The 14,811-nt window shown below is 36.1% G+C and overlaps 1 protein-coding gene across 6 annotated transcripts in view; it reads left to right on the top strand.

Annotated features, from left to right (window-relative positions):
- LOC143701583 (glutamate receptor ionotropic, kainate 5) overlaps positions 1-14,811 on the top strand; it is a 118,119-nt gene that overhangs the window by 86,003 nt on the left and 17,305 nt on the right. For 3 of the 6 annotated variants that reach the window (XM_077194981.1, XM_077194980.1, XM_077194982.1), the window contains 8 exons: positions 2,044-2,205; positions 2,845-2,997; positions 4,419-4,523; positions 4,917-5,024; positions 6,223-6,426; positions 9,859-9,972; positions 11,430-11,539; positions 11,670-11,843. In XM_077194981.1, coding sequence (XP_077051096.1) covers positions 2,044-2,205; positions 2,845-2,997; positions 4,419-4,523; positions 4,917-5,024; positions 6,223-6,426; positions 9,859-9,972; positions 11,430-11,539; positions 11,670-11,843 — 1,130 coding nt within the window. Of the gene's footprint in view, positions 1-2,043; positions 2,206-2,844; positions 2,998-4,064; positions 4,138-4,418; positions 4,524-4,916; positions 5,025-6,222; positions 6,427-9,858; positions 9,973-11,429; positions 11,540-11,669; positions 11,844-14,811 lie in introns of those variants that run through there. The other 3 variants (XR_013190138.1, XM_077194983.1, XR_013190139.1) reach the window with 3 other exon arrangements.

Genomic DNA, 14,811 nt, shown 5'->3' with positions numbered 1-14,811 from the left:
TTCCCCAAGATCAGTGACAAATGCAGACAACCACAAGGCAATATTGCTGTTGTATGCTAGATTCATTGGTGGCTGTTGAGTGATGGCTTTCAGTAGCAGTCTCTAAAATTAAGTCTGCGTCTTAAATAAGGTCATTATCTTGTCAGATTCACATTGTCGGCAATCTAATTGAGCACAAACTAAAAATGAAAAGACACTTGCCATTATCAAGCCCTTCAAAAACAGTCACGGTATCTGTCATACCTCCATTCATACCTCCATTTATAAACAGTACGAGGAGCATCCTCAAGAAAAATCAAAAGAATGTAATGCCGCCGAAGGAGTCAATGACACAAGAACATTCTACAGCTTCACTTGAAATGCACCTGGATTTCAGAAGGTTTTAAGAGTTTTGGGAATCAATATATGCAAACATATGGGAAGCTTTTTATGAAAAAATTAATGGGTGTCTTCATAGGCGGGGTTATATCCTCCTTCAGCTGCCATATAGGCTAGAAAGCAAACGTTTTGTGATAAATAATCTAAAACCAATTGATAGATCCACCAAGAGCTTTCCTACTGCTTCTACACAGCTATAGAAAAAGTATTTGTTGACTGTACCATTGACAAACATACTGTACCTCTTGGGATTATCCACTTGCCCGTAGGTGGAAAAGCACAAGGGCTGACTGATTTGCGAGACAAGGTGAAAGCCATGATAGTCAAGGACATCAAAAAAAGAAGCCTTTACAATTTGAGACCATTTCGAATGTTTTCCTTGAAGGTTCCCAATGGGCATCACTTATTTTGAGTGGAATTCTAGCTGGGTTGAATATTGCCTTCAGTAAATTACTATTTATTTATGGATGAGGGTTTTACCAAACCTGTAGGGAGCAGCATTTATTTGCAAAAAACTGGGCAAGCAAATGTAGCCATTTAAAAAAATAATCATAATTAGACCTTTTCTGAATAATAATATGTAAAAGTTGCATTTGAGTAAAGCACACATTTACCAAATCACTAAACGTGTGATGTTATGTACGGTGCCTCCATTGTAATATAGTTTTATACTGTAAAAAGGGTTTCATTATTATGTTGAATGTCACTCTTGCATCCCTTTTTGTCATTTCTAGAATATTTTCAAAACTGTCATGAGTTCATCTGTAATTCAATTACTGCTGTAAAATAAATTGGTTTGATTTTACTTAAAATGTATTAAACCTATCTTTAAGTTTGCAATCACATAGGATTGAAATGTTGTATAGTGTAGGCCACTATATAGTAGAGATCACACTACATCATCATTATAAACCAAGATAAAACAACCCCGGGAAAATGCAGTGATCATGCCATTATAAATAAATCATACACCTATTTACATTTTACTTTTAAGACCTCTAACTACTTACCCAGATTTAATGTTTGCAGTTTTAATAGTCTGAATCCATAAATGTTTGATATTTAATGATTTCGTTGACGGCTGAATATGACACTGAACGTCAGTTAAAAAATAAACTATATTCTTACCAATAACTAATACAGCACCTTTACTGTATTAATAGTATTTTTAAATAATATACAGGCCCCGTTTTTATTGGTAAAATTGTCCATTTTAAATATTTATACCGTTAAAGCAGTTCTGACAGGGTGCTAACAGTTAGACTAACGTTAAGTTAGAGTGAATTCTGACAAACTCACCTTAGCTCACGGTACAGCGGCCAAACTGGGCTAGCCTCGAAGTACTTTTTAACTGTTCGACAGAAAAGACAGTTTTTACTAAATACTGTGTGGGAAAAAAAATAGTATTTTGTATGTTGTCACTCACTTGTTTCGCGGCATCGTTGTAACTACATCGCGCATGTTTTCAATAATGAGGAAATATGCGCATGCGTATCAAAAGGACTTCGCATGTGCTCTCAGTGCAGTGGCAGCGGTGTTCAGTTAAATGCCAAGAATTGGCCTTTTCCCAGATGGTAATTAAAGTGATTAAATTATATCGACAAAACCTCAATATTGTATGCCCACGGAACTTTTTAAGTTAATAGCTCCCTCTCTCCTTTTCAGGATTTCCCTCTGTTGAGGTTGGATGACGTGGTAGATGACCAATCAAATATCGTTGGCTTCTCCATGTTGAACAGCAGTCATCCGTTTTACCTGGAGTTCATTAGAAGTCTAAACCTGTCATGGAGGGAAGGTTGTGACCTCAGTCCCTACCCTGGTCCAGCGGTGAGCTTAACGTTACAATACTTTCATGCCATTGCCAATATGAGAAATATTACAACTCACAACGGGCAATTCAACCTAACGTTAGTCGAGTAAAGGGTTCAGACCTACTTGTTGTGTTACTTTAAGTGTGAGAGGTTATTATTTCGTTAAGTTATTTTAAATCAAACAATTAAAACCACATATGTCAGGAGATATCAGTAATAGTTATCTATTTGGCTGTGTTAGCATCTAAAAATGCTTTTTAGATTCCAAGAGCCTATTTCAATTATTTGAGTGACATTCCACTGCATTATTTAAACCAGATTTTGCTGAGATTTGCTTAAATGGAAAAAGAAAAAAACCCAGAAACCATAGTAATACTAACTCAATGGAATAATGAGATGTTATTTCTGCCAAAAGGTTTTTCCAAATGTGTCCAAATAGGATGTGCGCCACACAACATAATTTAGGAGGAAGACAGTTGCTGTATGGCCCCTAACAGACGTGAAGTCTCCTTGTCCCCCTAATGACCTCATTTGCTGTCTCTCTCAATTCTACATTCCTTTATTCTCTTTTTCTTCTTCTTTCTCCACCATCTTTCTGACTTGGCTTTGGCATATCTCTCGTCTGGTTTCATTTATGTTCTCTCTGCACCTACAGTTGTCATCTGCGCTGATGTTCGATGCAGTTCATGTGGTGGTTGGAGCAGTGCGAGAGCTGAACCGCAGTCAGGAAATCGGAGTGAAGCCTCTGAGTTGCACTTCCTCACTCATCTGGCAGCACGGCACCAGTCTCATGAACTACCTGCGCATGGTACTTGTCACCCCATTGGCAGCCATTTTTCTGATGCATTTGATGACCTTAGTGATTAGTCTATACGGCTGTTGTTTCTGTCTTCTCTGATGAGCTGTGGAAGCCCGTTTTAATCAGGTTGATGTTGATGGGATTCTGCATGCAACTGCTTATTGGCTTTTATTGGCTCTGTTAAAGTCAACATGAAATTTAAATTGAGCATATCTACTTTCTCAACATATGTTCTGGTCTCGTTGCGCACAATTCATCATTGCATGTTATTCCAAGGAAAAATGTCTGTGTAATCTTTCCCCTTGGCGTTTATATACAAGACACAGAGAGTTTATGATGGATGCTTTTCAATTTACTCCGCAATAAATTTAAACCTTGACTAATGCATTATTGTGCATTGAGTATCATTGTGCATCATTTAACACCATCACGAACTGTTTTAGCACCGTGAAACTATGCAGAAAAAAGCAATAACAGTAAATAAAACAAATTAAATGTAAAAATCTAAAATTATATATAAAATAAATAAATAAATTAAAAAACTACAAAATGCTAGATGAGACAAAATGTTAATACAATTATTATAATAAATCTTTTTAAATAAATATGGCATTATTTGACTCAATTCACAGGCCCCTGGACTATTTTTGTATAGGAAACTCTAAAACGTCATTTAATACCACAAATAAGTGTCAATTTTCAAATAAATGTCTTCTTTTTCACTAGTAGCTTGAGTACTTGAGTAATGTGACGCCCTTGTCACATTGACCGGGACAATATTCCTGGTTGTCCCCTCCATCGACGGCCATCAGGTGACCAATATAGTATGACTTTTACGTCCTCTGTTATGATTATACTCAGCCATAGTAATTGTACAACTGCCATTAGTTTAAGAGCAATTAGAACAGTGCCCTTAACACCAGATGTCCATTGTTTATTACAACCTGTCTGAAAGCCTGTTTGTATTTTATCATTTTAATGCAGCTATTATAAACTCTGAGATCCTAGACTATGTTTGTGTTGTCTAGGCACAAGTGCGGTCTTCCATTCATTGTGTCCCTCCATCTGTTTTGCAGTTTGCCCATCACTCCATCATTTCACCACTCCATTTGGCAGCATCTCGACACCTCCTCTCGTCCTCCGTTTTCGGTTTGTCTCCATAACTCCAAGTGTTTACCTCACTTGCCAATAATAATGAAAACAGTCATTATTTTTGCATTTGCAATTGGTGATGCCGGTGGAGCAGTAATGACACTTCACCTTAACTTTCTTAATCATCTCTAAGTTTTCCTCTCACTTGTCCTCTGGCTGTCTCTGTTTTTCTCCGCCTGTGCTATAATTTCTACCTTAATATTGTAGGTCAAAATTAATGCTATTCGTCATTCTTGTTTGTTACCCTTGGTTTAAATTCTCCCTCTTTTTCATTTTAGGTAGAGTATGACGGCCTAACAGGCCACGTGGAGTTTAACAGCAAAGGCCAGAGGACCAATTACACGCTGCGTATTCTTGAGAAATTCAAGGGGGGTCACAAAGAGGTAATGCACACACACACACACACACACACACACAAACACACTCTCATGAACACTAACTCTGAATTTTATCCGGAATCACGAGAGAGGTTGTGAGGTCTAATGAATGGGTGGTAGCTGGAGTAATCACCTCTTCACTCCTCTCTTATTGATCATAGTATTGATCCCTCGCTTCATGCTCTTTTATCTCTCCTTCATCCCCTCGTCTTATTCAGTGAACTTGTTTATTCCTGCCTGTTTCCCCCTTGTGAGATCAAACATGTTTTCAAATTGGTCACAAATGATTTTAAATTATTCGGTTCATTTAACACAGATTTGTTCATGCAAGTAGTTCTAACTGTGCATAATATTTGTAGTAAAGCATCTTCTAAAAATATTTTTACTTTACATGTGCAGATTGGTGTCTGGTACTCCAATAACACGTTGGCTATGAACTCCACATCTTTAGACATCAACGCATCTGAGACGTTAGCCAATAAGACACTCACAGTCACCACAATACTGGTAAGAACTTGTCCAGTTATGACTGTGGCTTTGGCAGCACGTGAATAAAGAACTTTTGAGCATTTAAGGCCAGTATGTAAGAGATAATGTGAATTATAGGGCTTTTACAGATTTGGCACTCACTGGTACAAGCATTGCAGATTCAAAGGAAGCTTTTCAAAGTCTTTTCAAACAGCACCTCTCCAAACCCAATGTGTCTTCAATGTTATTATGGACGCTGCAAATATTTGTAAGATTTAAAGTAGAGAAAATATGAGGGAATTATAATAATGTTGTTTTATTGAGTTTGTAAATGTAAGAAGAGCTTTGTAGATTCCAATTTGACAATCTCAAAACGTAAATTGATTCAGACTGACTCATTTTTGCCATCAGAAATTGGCCTAACAGTTAAGAGCAAACCTACATTCCTCTGTTGAATGCAATTATGATTGTAATTTTAAAGTCAACATCAAATCAAAATGTATTTTATTTATTTTCTTAAGGCACTTTCCTGCTCTTACTGTGAAAAGATCATCAGTGCACATTGTTTTAGCTCACGTTAAAGGATGATTTTACCCAAGATGGTGTTAAAAAGCATTGTTTTTAGCAACAATTTCTACATCAGCTTTCGTTCATTATGAAAGTACAGTGTATAAAAAATATATACTAGTTGCAATATTTTAGATCGCACATTCATTGTTTGCATCCATATTCACTGCATCATTATTTATTCCAATTTCATACAATGTTGCTTCCAGGCAACAAACACATTTAAGCAATTCCTTATAACATAAAATTGTATATCTGACTCTAATTGTTTTAAAATAGCCTACTGCTTGTGTTTGTTCTGTTTAAAAAAAAAGAAATTCAAAACAACCACAAGTAATCCCTTCATTATTAGCCATCTTATTTGCATCATGTGCTTGCAAAAAGAAGAAAATAGGTTTGCTATCCACGGCCCACATTATACTGATATAATACATTCAAAAGATCTAATACATTCAAACCAAGAAGCTGCAGCCAAAAAGTACTTTCCCATGTCAAGGCCAAGGAATCACCATTTCACTGGATTTTACTGCCATTTCATGGCTTAACACCAATCAAAATGCCACTTCCACTGTAAGGGTATTGACTTTCATTGAGTTTATGGTGCTTCACTGTATGGAAATTTAGAGTGGAATATTACAGCGCTAAAAGTTACCTTCATCCTGTTATATAGGAGAATCCATACGTGATGCGCAAAGCAAACTACCAGAACTTTCATGGTAACGATCAGTATGAGGGATTCTGTGTGGATATGCTGCGGGAGCTGGCAGACATACTGAAGTTTTCGTTCCGGATCAAGCTGGTGGATGACGGCCTGTATGGAGCTCCAGAGCCTAATGGGTCATGGACTGGCATGGTGGGGGAATTAATCAACAGGGTATGCATGCCTGCACACACGTCCATGATTAAGCTCTGTGAATACGTTGTGTATATTCAGAGACGCTTTCTAGTCACACTGAACCTCAATGAAACAACTGGGCTTTTACAGTAGTGTATTTGTATGTTTATTCATCAAAACATTTGAAATAACCTCCAAACATTATTAAAACATCATATTCAATACAACATTTAATCATGTTTAATCATTTTGTACACCTGATCATTGATTTTAAATCTTCTAAAGCATTGTCTTTGAAAATGAGCTTTTTAAAAAAAATTGTTAGAGCCTTTTATTTTTTGAGCCTCAAATTTTTTTTGCATGTTTGCATGAGAGCCTCAAAAAATTTTTTCATGTTTGTATGGAGCTAGCAGGATTTTAACACTGGACCCTTGCCAGCTGATGTTTCCATTAGAGTAATGATTACAGATATTAGCCCTATTCACACTAATGCTAAAAATAATGGCGGCAGTAATAAGAACGGTAATGTCATTCTATTAACCACAGTGTGGGCAGGTCTCGGTAAAGTCCTTTTGAACACACACACACACATATATACTAATCAGTTCTTTCTGTGTCTAATTATTCCGTGACACTATACCATTACAGCTGCTGAAGCCAGTGCACAGTTGTCACATGTTGGTGTATTGTGTATGTAAACTGTGTATGCACACACAAATATTTCTCTCCATGGACCCACAATTCAGCTCTTCCTTGACACCAGCGTTTGATGACACCCTTTGAATGTGGTTTACAAAGCTATCTCTCAGCAATCAATTAGGGAGTAATTAAGCAGATTGAGAGATATCTGGGGTACACTTGGATTTTTTTAAGAAGAATGAACTGCTATTGATCACCCCTATTGTTAGGGAAATTACTTTGCTTGCTACTTGTGATTTTAAATCGTTCAGGTTGACAAAGGTTGACTATTATCTTTTAATAAAATGTAGCTAATTACATTAAAGCTTTTTTGGTCAATATCAAAGTTTTTAATGGGGGCATTACATGGATTTTTTTTTACATTAAGTTTTTTTGCACACACACACACACACACACACACACACACACACACACACACACACACACATACATATATGAAGGTTGGGAAAAAAACTTTTTTTTTTTTCAATCTTCATTTTTTTTTTTTTCAACTTTCATGTCAAAAAGATCAGTTTTTAAGGGGCGGCTCTTTTAAGGCTTGTCAGTATAAGGCCACCGTTATGATTGGCTAACATCATTGCATAGGAAAAGGTATCAACGACCACTTGCTATTGCACATTTTAAAAACATTATCTATATAAAACCATAATTTACAGACAATGCATTATGAAATCATTTACTTACAGTTTTGGATGCAATACAGTTGTCTGCTTCATCTTTCAAAAAAGGTGACTTTGCGAACTCTCCATTACATTGTGCCTTGTTTACAAAATAAAATCCACTTGTATCCAACGCTAGGATTCTTGAGTCTGTACAGATACGTATAGGCAAATATCAGCCTTTAAGCGAGTGAATGACAGTGGGCGTGGCCTATGGTGCGATGATATATAATTATTCATCGATGTCTTGCTCTGGAAGCCGTCATATGCAAATGTATTTGCCTGTGTGACATCAGATCCCAGAATTATGATACTAATGAGCCGTTTTTGGAGCTTGATTAAATAAGCGCGTTGTTTATAATGAGGAGGAAGTTTTAAGCTATGAAACCTGGAGAATGTTTTAATGGTACAAAGAACTATATGTCAAAAGATCAAGGCAAATTTGATTTCCCTACAAGGGAGTGATTTTCTTTTCTTTTTTTCAATTTCAAAAATATTTTCAATATGTCTATAGATCCATTTACAACAGATACTATTAATAAAACTATAACAATTCGCAATAAAAATTACCAATAAAACTTTGAAATATTAAAGTTTCTATAAATGAGCAACTAGTCCAATAATTATTTTTTTATAAATTATTTTGTGTGTGTATATATATATATACCGGTGTATATATATATTTATACAGTATATATAATATGCTGAGGTGTCACACTACTGAGAAATGTAGTTAAGTTTAGTAGTGTCACTACAGTTACAGTACAATAGTTACTCCCTAGCACTTGTCACCCCCTCCTCCCTCAAGGAGGAAGGAAAATAGAAAGGCCAAAATAATGCCACTCCGAGGTTTTTAATTCATTATCGCTCATTTCCTTCCTTAGGAACTTTCACTCTTGTGCTTTTATATTCTCTCTCTCATTTTTCATTCCGTATCCCTCGTTCCCTTATTCTCTCAAGGGCACAATATTCCCTGTGTCCTCGCTGGAAGCCTTCTCTTGACCAACTCTCTGTTCTTAACCATTCCTCATCACCCTTTCCCCTACAAGTATCTGTTTCTTCTCTCAAGGACCGTCACTCTGTTTCTCCCCCTCTCTCTTTCTGTTTTCCACTCTATAGCCCTGTTTTCTATCTCTCTCCATCCCCGTAATAAATAAATCTCTTTCCTTTTACCCAAGGACTCTCATATCAAATTCTTCCATCAACCCAGTGCACTTACATCCCTTTATTATCTGTCCATTCATCCATCCAGCTGTCCAGCCTTGACTTTCCCTTTTTTCAATTCTGTGCTGATTCTCCTTGTGCTAAATAATCCTTTTTCTTTCCACTGCCACTCCTTGTCTTTATCAGTGAACCTCAGATAATGTCAAACGCTTTTCTTCTCGAGTGTTTCTTGAAACCAAGGTCAATGTTTAGCAGGGGAACACACGTGGAGCACAAACAACATGCAACGAAATTACATGCCTGGTGTGAGTCAAACACTGTACAATGGACACAGCGGTATGCTAATGAGCACTTAGAAACATCACAGAATTATCACCACAACTGAGGGGGTTGGTAGTTAGTATCTGTCAGTAAAACTCCTCCAAGTTACAGTATGTTATGGAAACCCTGAAGCTATACCAGAAGCCAATCAAGACGATTAGGTCTTTTTTTTCTTCTTCTTTTTTTTAAATTTTTTTTATTGTGCATTAAGTCTTCACAAATTTCAGCAGTCACGTAACTTGGCTGAATTTAATTTGTTTCAAATTATAGAGGAAGTACATGTATGCCTGATTTTACTTAGTAAGATGACAGCCATTTCTTTTAAAGTTTTTTTTTTTCTCTAAGCTAATCCATGAGTAAGGCACTACAAACTTATCTTTGTGTTAAAGAAATCAAAATCAGAATAGAGTTGTGCGGCTTTTGCTGTATTTCATGTCTGTTTGAGATCATCTACACTGTATTTGGTGTTGTACGTTATCTCAATAAACTCCCTGTTATTGGAAATCATGGGTGACAAATACCTCTTGAATGTAATTTTGGTTAATGAAAGTGTTGCATCAGTCAGAAAAATGAGTACAATATCAAACTAGTATTGCTAATTCTTTCTCTTTCTCTCTGTTTGTTGCAGAAAGCAGATCTGGCAGTAGCTGGATTTACAATCACATCAGAGAGGGAAAAGGTCATAGATTTCTCCAAACCTTTTATGAACCTTGGAATCAGTATCCTGTACCGCGTCCACATAGTAAGACGCATTTATAATACACTGAATTGAGATTGCATACTACATTGGTATTTTTATATCAGAAATGATTTTGTTACTATCATTGACTTTGTAATATTCTTGCGTGAATCTCACAAAACCTTTCAAAAATATGTATAATAAATAATAATTATTAATTATTGTTGTTATATTACTAATATATTATTAGTATTTTAAATATGTATTATTATTAATGTATATTTGTTGTTATTATTCTTTTTCATCCATTATATTAAAGGTACACTATGTAACTTTTGTCCCTCTAGCGGTTAAAAAACAAAATTGCATGCCTTTTGCGGAAGAACATTGTTTTGGTTGTGCTTCGGCTCTGCGTGACTGTGCAGATTAATATGGTTATCCAACGGCTCATAAAACATTCACTACTAGTATTAAGAGATATAACCAGTTTAGATGGAAAGGATTTCAAGATGACTAGCTGAAGACATTACTGTAGCTTTACCCATTATTGGATGCTTGCTTTAAAATCATTTCCAGCACAGCACTACAACAACCTTAATGATATGACCCTTCACAATAGATTATGCTTTAAAATGAACTGTCACCTGTTGAGTAATAAAAATGCAATTTTTGTGTCGCTTTTACAACATTTCAAGTCCCTCAGTTCTCGCCATTTCCGAAAAGCCGAGCCAATGTTGATTCTTGTTTTTTTACGAGCTCTGTCACGTTGTCTTTTTGTCAGCAGACTCTCTTATGTTCGGAGTTTGTTTAAAGCGGTTGATTCCTCGGAGGATGGAGATTTAGCAGCTCCATGTCAACCGTTCTCGCCCGTTGTGACACAAACCTCTGCCACTTCCACACCATACATGCGTCAAAGTAGCCGGAGCAACTTTTCTCTATTTAAGGATATTACATGACAAGCACGGGCGAGTGACGCATGTGTGCAATTTCTCGTAAAAACCATCCAGACAGGTCTAAAATATAAACGCTTCTAATAGGCTTACCATAGTGATTCAGGGTAAGACATTCTTATGGGGCATTATGTAACGCTTGTCTGAGTTATCAACAGGCAGCGCTTAGTAAAGAATTTTCATACGATTTTATTTCGGTGGATTATTGTCACATTTAACAATCTTGCATGAAAATCTTGCATTCTTGTAGCTTAATCATCAAAGCATGGTGCAAAAGTGTAAGGGCGTCGGTTGCCTTAGAAGACATGAATTGATCAAATGCATATCTTTAATGCATTGTGTGTTGCTTTGGATAAAAGCACCTGCCTGATGCATAATGCATAAATGAAAAATTGTGTATAATGTTTTGTCTGTATCAATAACAAACTTTTAGCAAATCTCTGCATATGAAAAGGTGAACTAAACCAAACAATAACAAACAGCAATTGTATCAGGAAAAGCTTTCAGCTGTTTTGAGATTCTGTAGGAGTGGTGAAAGCATTGTTTGTATTGTTTATGTGCTTTCTACAGGGCAGGAAGCCAGGTTATTTCTCCTTCTTGGATCCGTTTTCGCCAGCTGTCTGGCTCTTTATGCTTTTAGCCTATCTGGCCGTTAGCTGTGTACTCTTCCTGGCTGCCAGGTGCCACACTGCCACTCAATACACACAGATCTATTTTTGAATATCATTATATTCACAGTCCAGCGTTCTTCTTGAGGTAACAGTAGTCTTTCCCGGTTTCATTGTTTGTTTCTTTCTCTCCCCCCATCAGGCTGAGTCCATATGAGTGGTACAACCCCTTCCCGTGTTGGAGGGACCGCAAGGACCTCCTGGAGAATCAGTACACGCTAGGGAACAGCCTGTGGTTTCCGATCGGTGGTTTCATGCAGCAGGGCTCAGAGATCATGCCCCGGGCCCTGTCCACACGCTGTGTCAGTGGTGTTTGGTAAGTGTGGGGATGGTTCACACTTCCTTTGAGGTGTAAGGGACCATGCAGTAAGTGTGAATGTGCATCTGTGAGTATTAAAGACACAAGCTGGTTCTGCACACATGACCAGAAAGCTTACGATACTTGTGTGACAGTGTTGTTATTGTTCACTAAAACTAACAATATATTATTAACTGTATTTGGTAATTGAAATAAAGTTGAAATAAATATTAGATGGAAAACCTAAAATAACTAAAATGAGAAATGTTGCCTTGTGAACTACCTGAAATTACCATTTTTAAGATCTAAAACTGAAAAAACAAAAAATATATACATATATAATTTTATTTATTTGTTTAAACAAAACTTTAGTTTGTGGAATTTTCTGTACCCAATGAGGATTTTAAAGATTTTTTTTAATGCAATCCTATTTTAAAGTATAGATTATAATAGCTTTAAACTTTTTGTATTGTTTCTCTTTAATTACTTTTTCTAGTGTTAGAATAGGATTGTTAAATGGTTAGTTTTTTCAGAATTTTCTCTATTTTGTGCTTTTGTCCCAACCCAGACTTTATAACTTCTCTTTTATAATAAATGCATAAAAAGAGTTAATTATACTGAACTTTTTCCAATGAACCTAAAACATATTTCCAGTTAATTTAAAAAGAATATTCATATTGCTGCTCACTGCTGCCTAACTTGGTGGTGTGAGCAAGTACAAAATCCACACTAGCATATTACCAAAGTCAACTTGAAGGTTAATCAACACCAAGATCATCTTTTTATTCCAGGGCATGTTTAAACATAAATGAAATAGTTGAAAGAATTTTAATTTTTCAAGATTTCATGTGAAGTGCCTCTAGCTGAATAATTATAATAATATTATTATTCAATTTTGTTTTTTGTGTTTTTTTCTGGCCAAGTAAACAAACAAAAAAAGACCTTCTTGGTGTAAACATTTTCTGTTGGGCAGGTTTTTACACATGGGGATGCGTTATTTCAATTTAACATGCACTGAAAATCAGTTCTCTGCGTGAAGAGACCATTAAGAATGTGTCTTTTCTCTCTTATTGAAAGTGTATAGTGTATTGAAGTTTGTATGGGGATGTGCAGACATGTATTGTGCGCTTCTCTCTTTTGTAGTGTATTTCCAGATTAGTCTCCCACCTCTGTTCATTTCGTTATATCAAGGTGTCTTGTGTTCCATCTCTTCAATTTCAGTCTTGCGCCTTGCTGTTGAGGTCATTTAAGTTGAACAACCACTTTCAGTAAGACTAACAACGGAGTTGAAATGATTTGATCTGTGCATGCAGTGGAAGCCAAATGTTTAATCATCTGTGGTGTGAATAAACACAATAGATGCAACTTTAATCCCACACAGGGGTGACCCAGAAAACAGAGTGCTCCCGTCTATCTCCACTGTGTCCCTCAGCACAACGCTAAACTCTGTGATGCTCTCAGGGACGCGTGTCTGAAATTGGTGCACTTTAATTTTTGATAAAGAGCGTTTACTAAATAAAAAGTATAATCTGCCTGTTTGTGCATTTTTGGAGGCCCGTCTCTTTAGAAAAGTTTTAAATGCTTCACCGGTCTCATGAAAGCTCTTTCTCTGAGGAATTGAGAAGTTTCTTTTCATCTGAGCATGATTTACTTCGACGAAGGGCACAATCCATGTGTTTTAGATGGACTCTAAGACTTCCGACTAAAAATTCCTATCAGACAAACAAGCAAACTACTGTTCAAAAGTTTGGGGTCAGTTAGAGTTTGTTTTTGTTTTTTATCAATACTTTTATTCAGCTAAAAAACGCATTAAATTGATCAAAAATGACAGTAAAGACATTTATAATGTTACAGCATTTATTTGAAATGGAAATTTTCTGTTCTTTTGAATTATAAAAGTATCCCTAAAAGAAAATTGTTGTTTCCACAAAAATATTAAACAAAACAACTGTTTTCAGCATTGATAATAATAAATCAGTATATTTGAATGATTTCTCAAGGATCATGTGACCCTGAAGACTGGAGTAATGATGCTGAAAATTCAGATTTGTCATCACAGGGATAAAGGACATTCTAAAATATATTAAAATAGAAAACAGTTATTTTGAACAATAATATCTCATATTACTGTTTTCACTGCATTTTTGATCAAATAAATGCAGCCTTGGTGAGCATATTTAAATAAATAAATAAATAAAACTAAAACTTACCCACCCCAAACGTTTGAACGGTAGTGTTCTTTCATAATGTGATGGATTTCTGACTTAAACATTTCAGATTCAACAGAGCAGAAATACTTCTTTTTTGCTTTGGAATATTATGTTGATTATTTGTGTACAAGAACATGGCTTGTTTTTTACCTGGTTAAAGCTAGTTATATAAGAAATAAGAATAAGAGTGTTAGTTAAATGGGTAATGTGTTAACATTGAGTTTTTGAATCGTCATTAATCTGTCTTAAAGGGATCGTTCACCCAAAAATGAAAATTCTGTAAGTATTTACTCACCCTCATGTTGTACCAACCCCGTAAGACCTTCGTTCATCTTCGGAACACGAATTAAGATATTGTTGATGAAATCTGAGAGCTGGATCACTCCTCCATACTCCTCCATAGGCTTCTTCAGGGATTGAACTTGCAGGCCCCGAAAAGTTATTAAAGACATTGTTAAAATAGTCCAAGTGACTACAGTGGCTCAATCTTAAGTTTATCAAATGACGAGAATACTTTTTGTGCGCAAAAAACCCCAAAAATAACGACTTTATTTCAACTATTCATTTTCTCCTCTGTGGGCCTCGAGTCAGTTCACTAGTTTAACAGCGTAAGCTTCTGTTGTTGTACGTCACACGCATCACACACGACCAGCGTCAGCCAACAGTGAGCCTACGTGTGACGTAGCTCTACGTAATCACACTAAATTAACTGACTAGAGGCCCATAGAGAAGGAAATGAATAGTTGAAATAAAGTCGTTATGTTTGTTTGTTTTTG

The sequence above is a fragment of the Siphateles boraxobius genome, unplaced genomic scaffold, assembly GCF_051911475.1.
Source record: "Siphateles boraxobius isolate OS27281-9 unplaced genomic scaffold, OSU_SipBor_1 33, whole genome shotgun sequence".
NCBI lineage: Eukaryota > Metazoa > Chordata > Actinopteri > Cypriniformes > Leuciscidae > Siphateles > Siphateles boraxobius.
This window is presented reverse-complemented; position numbering and strand designations above follow the sequence as displayed.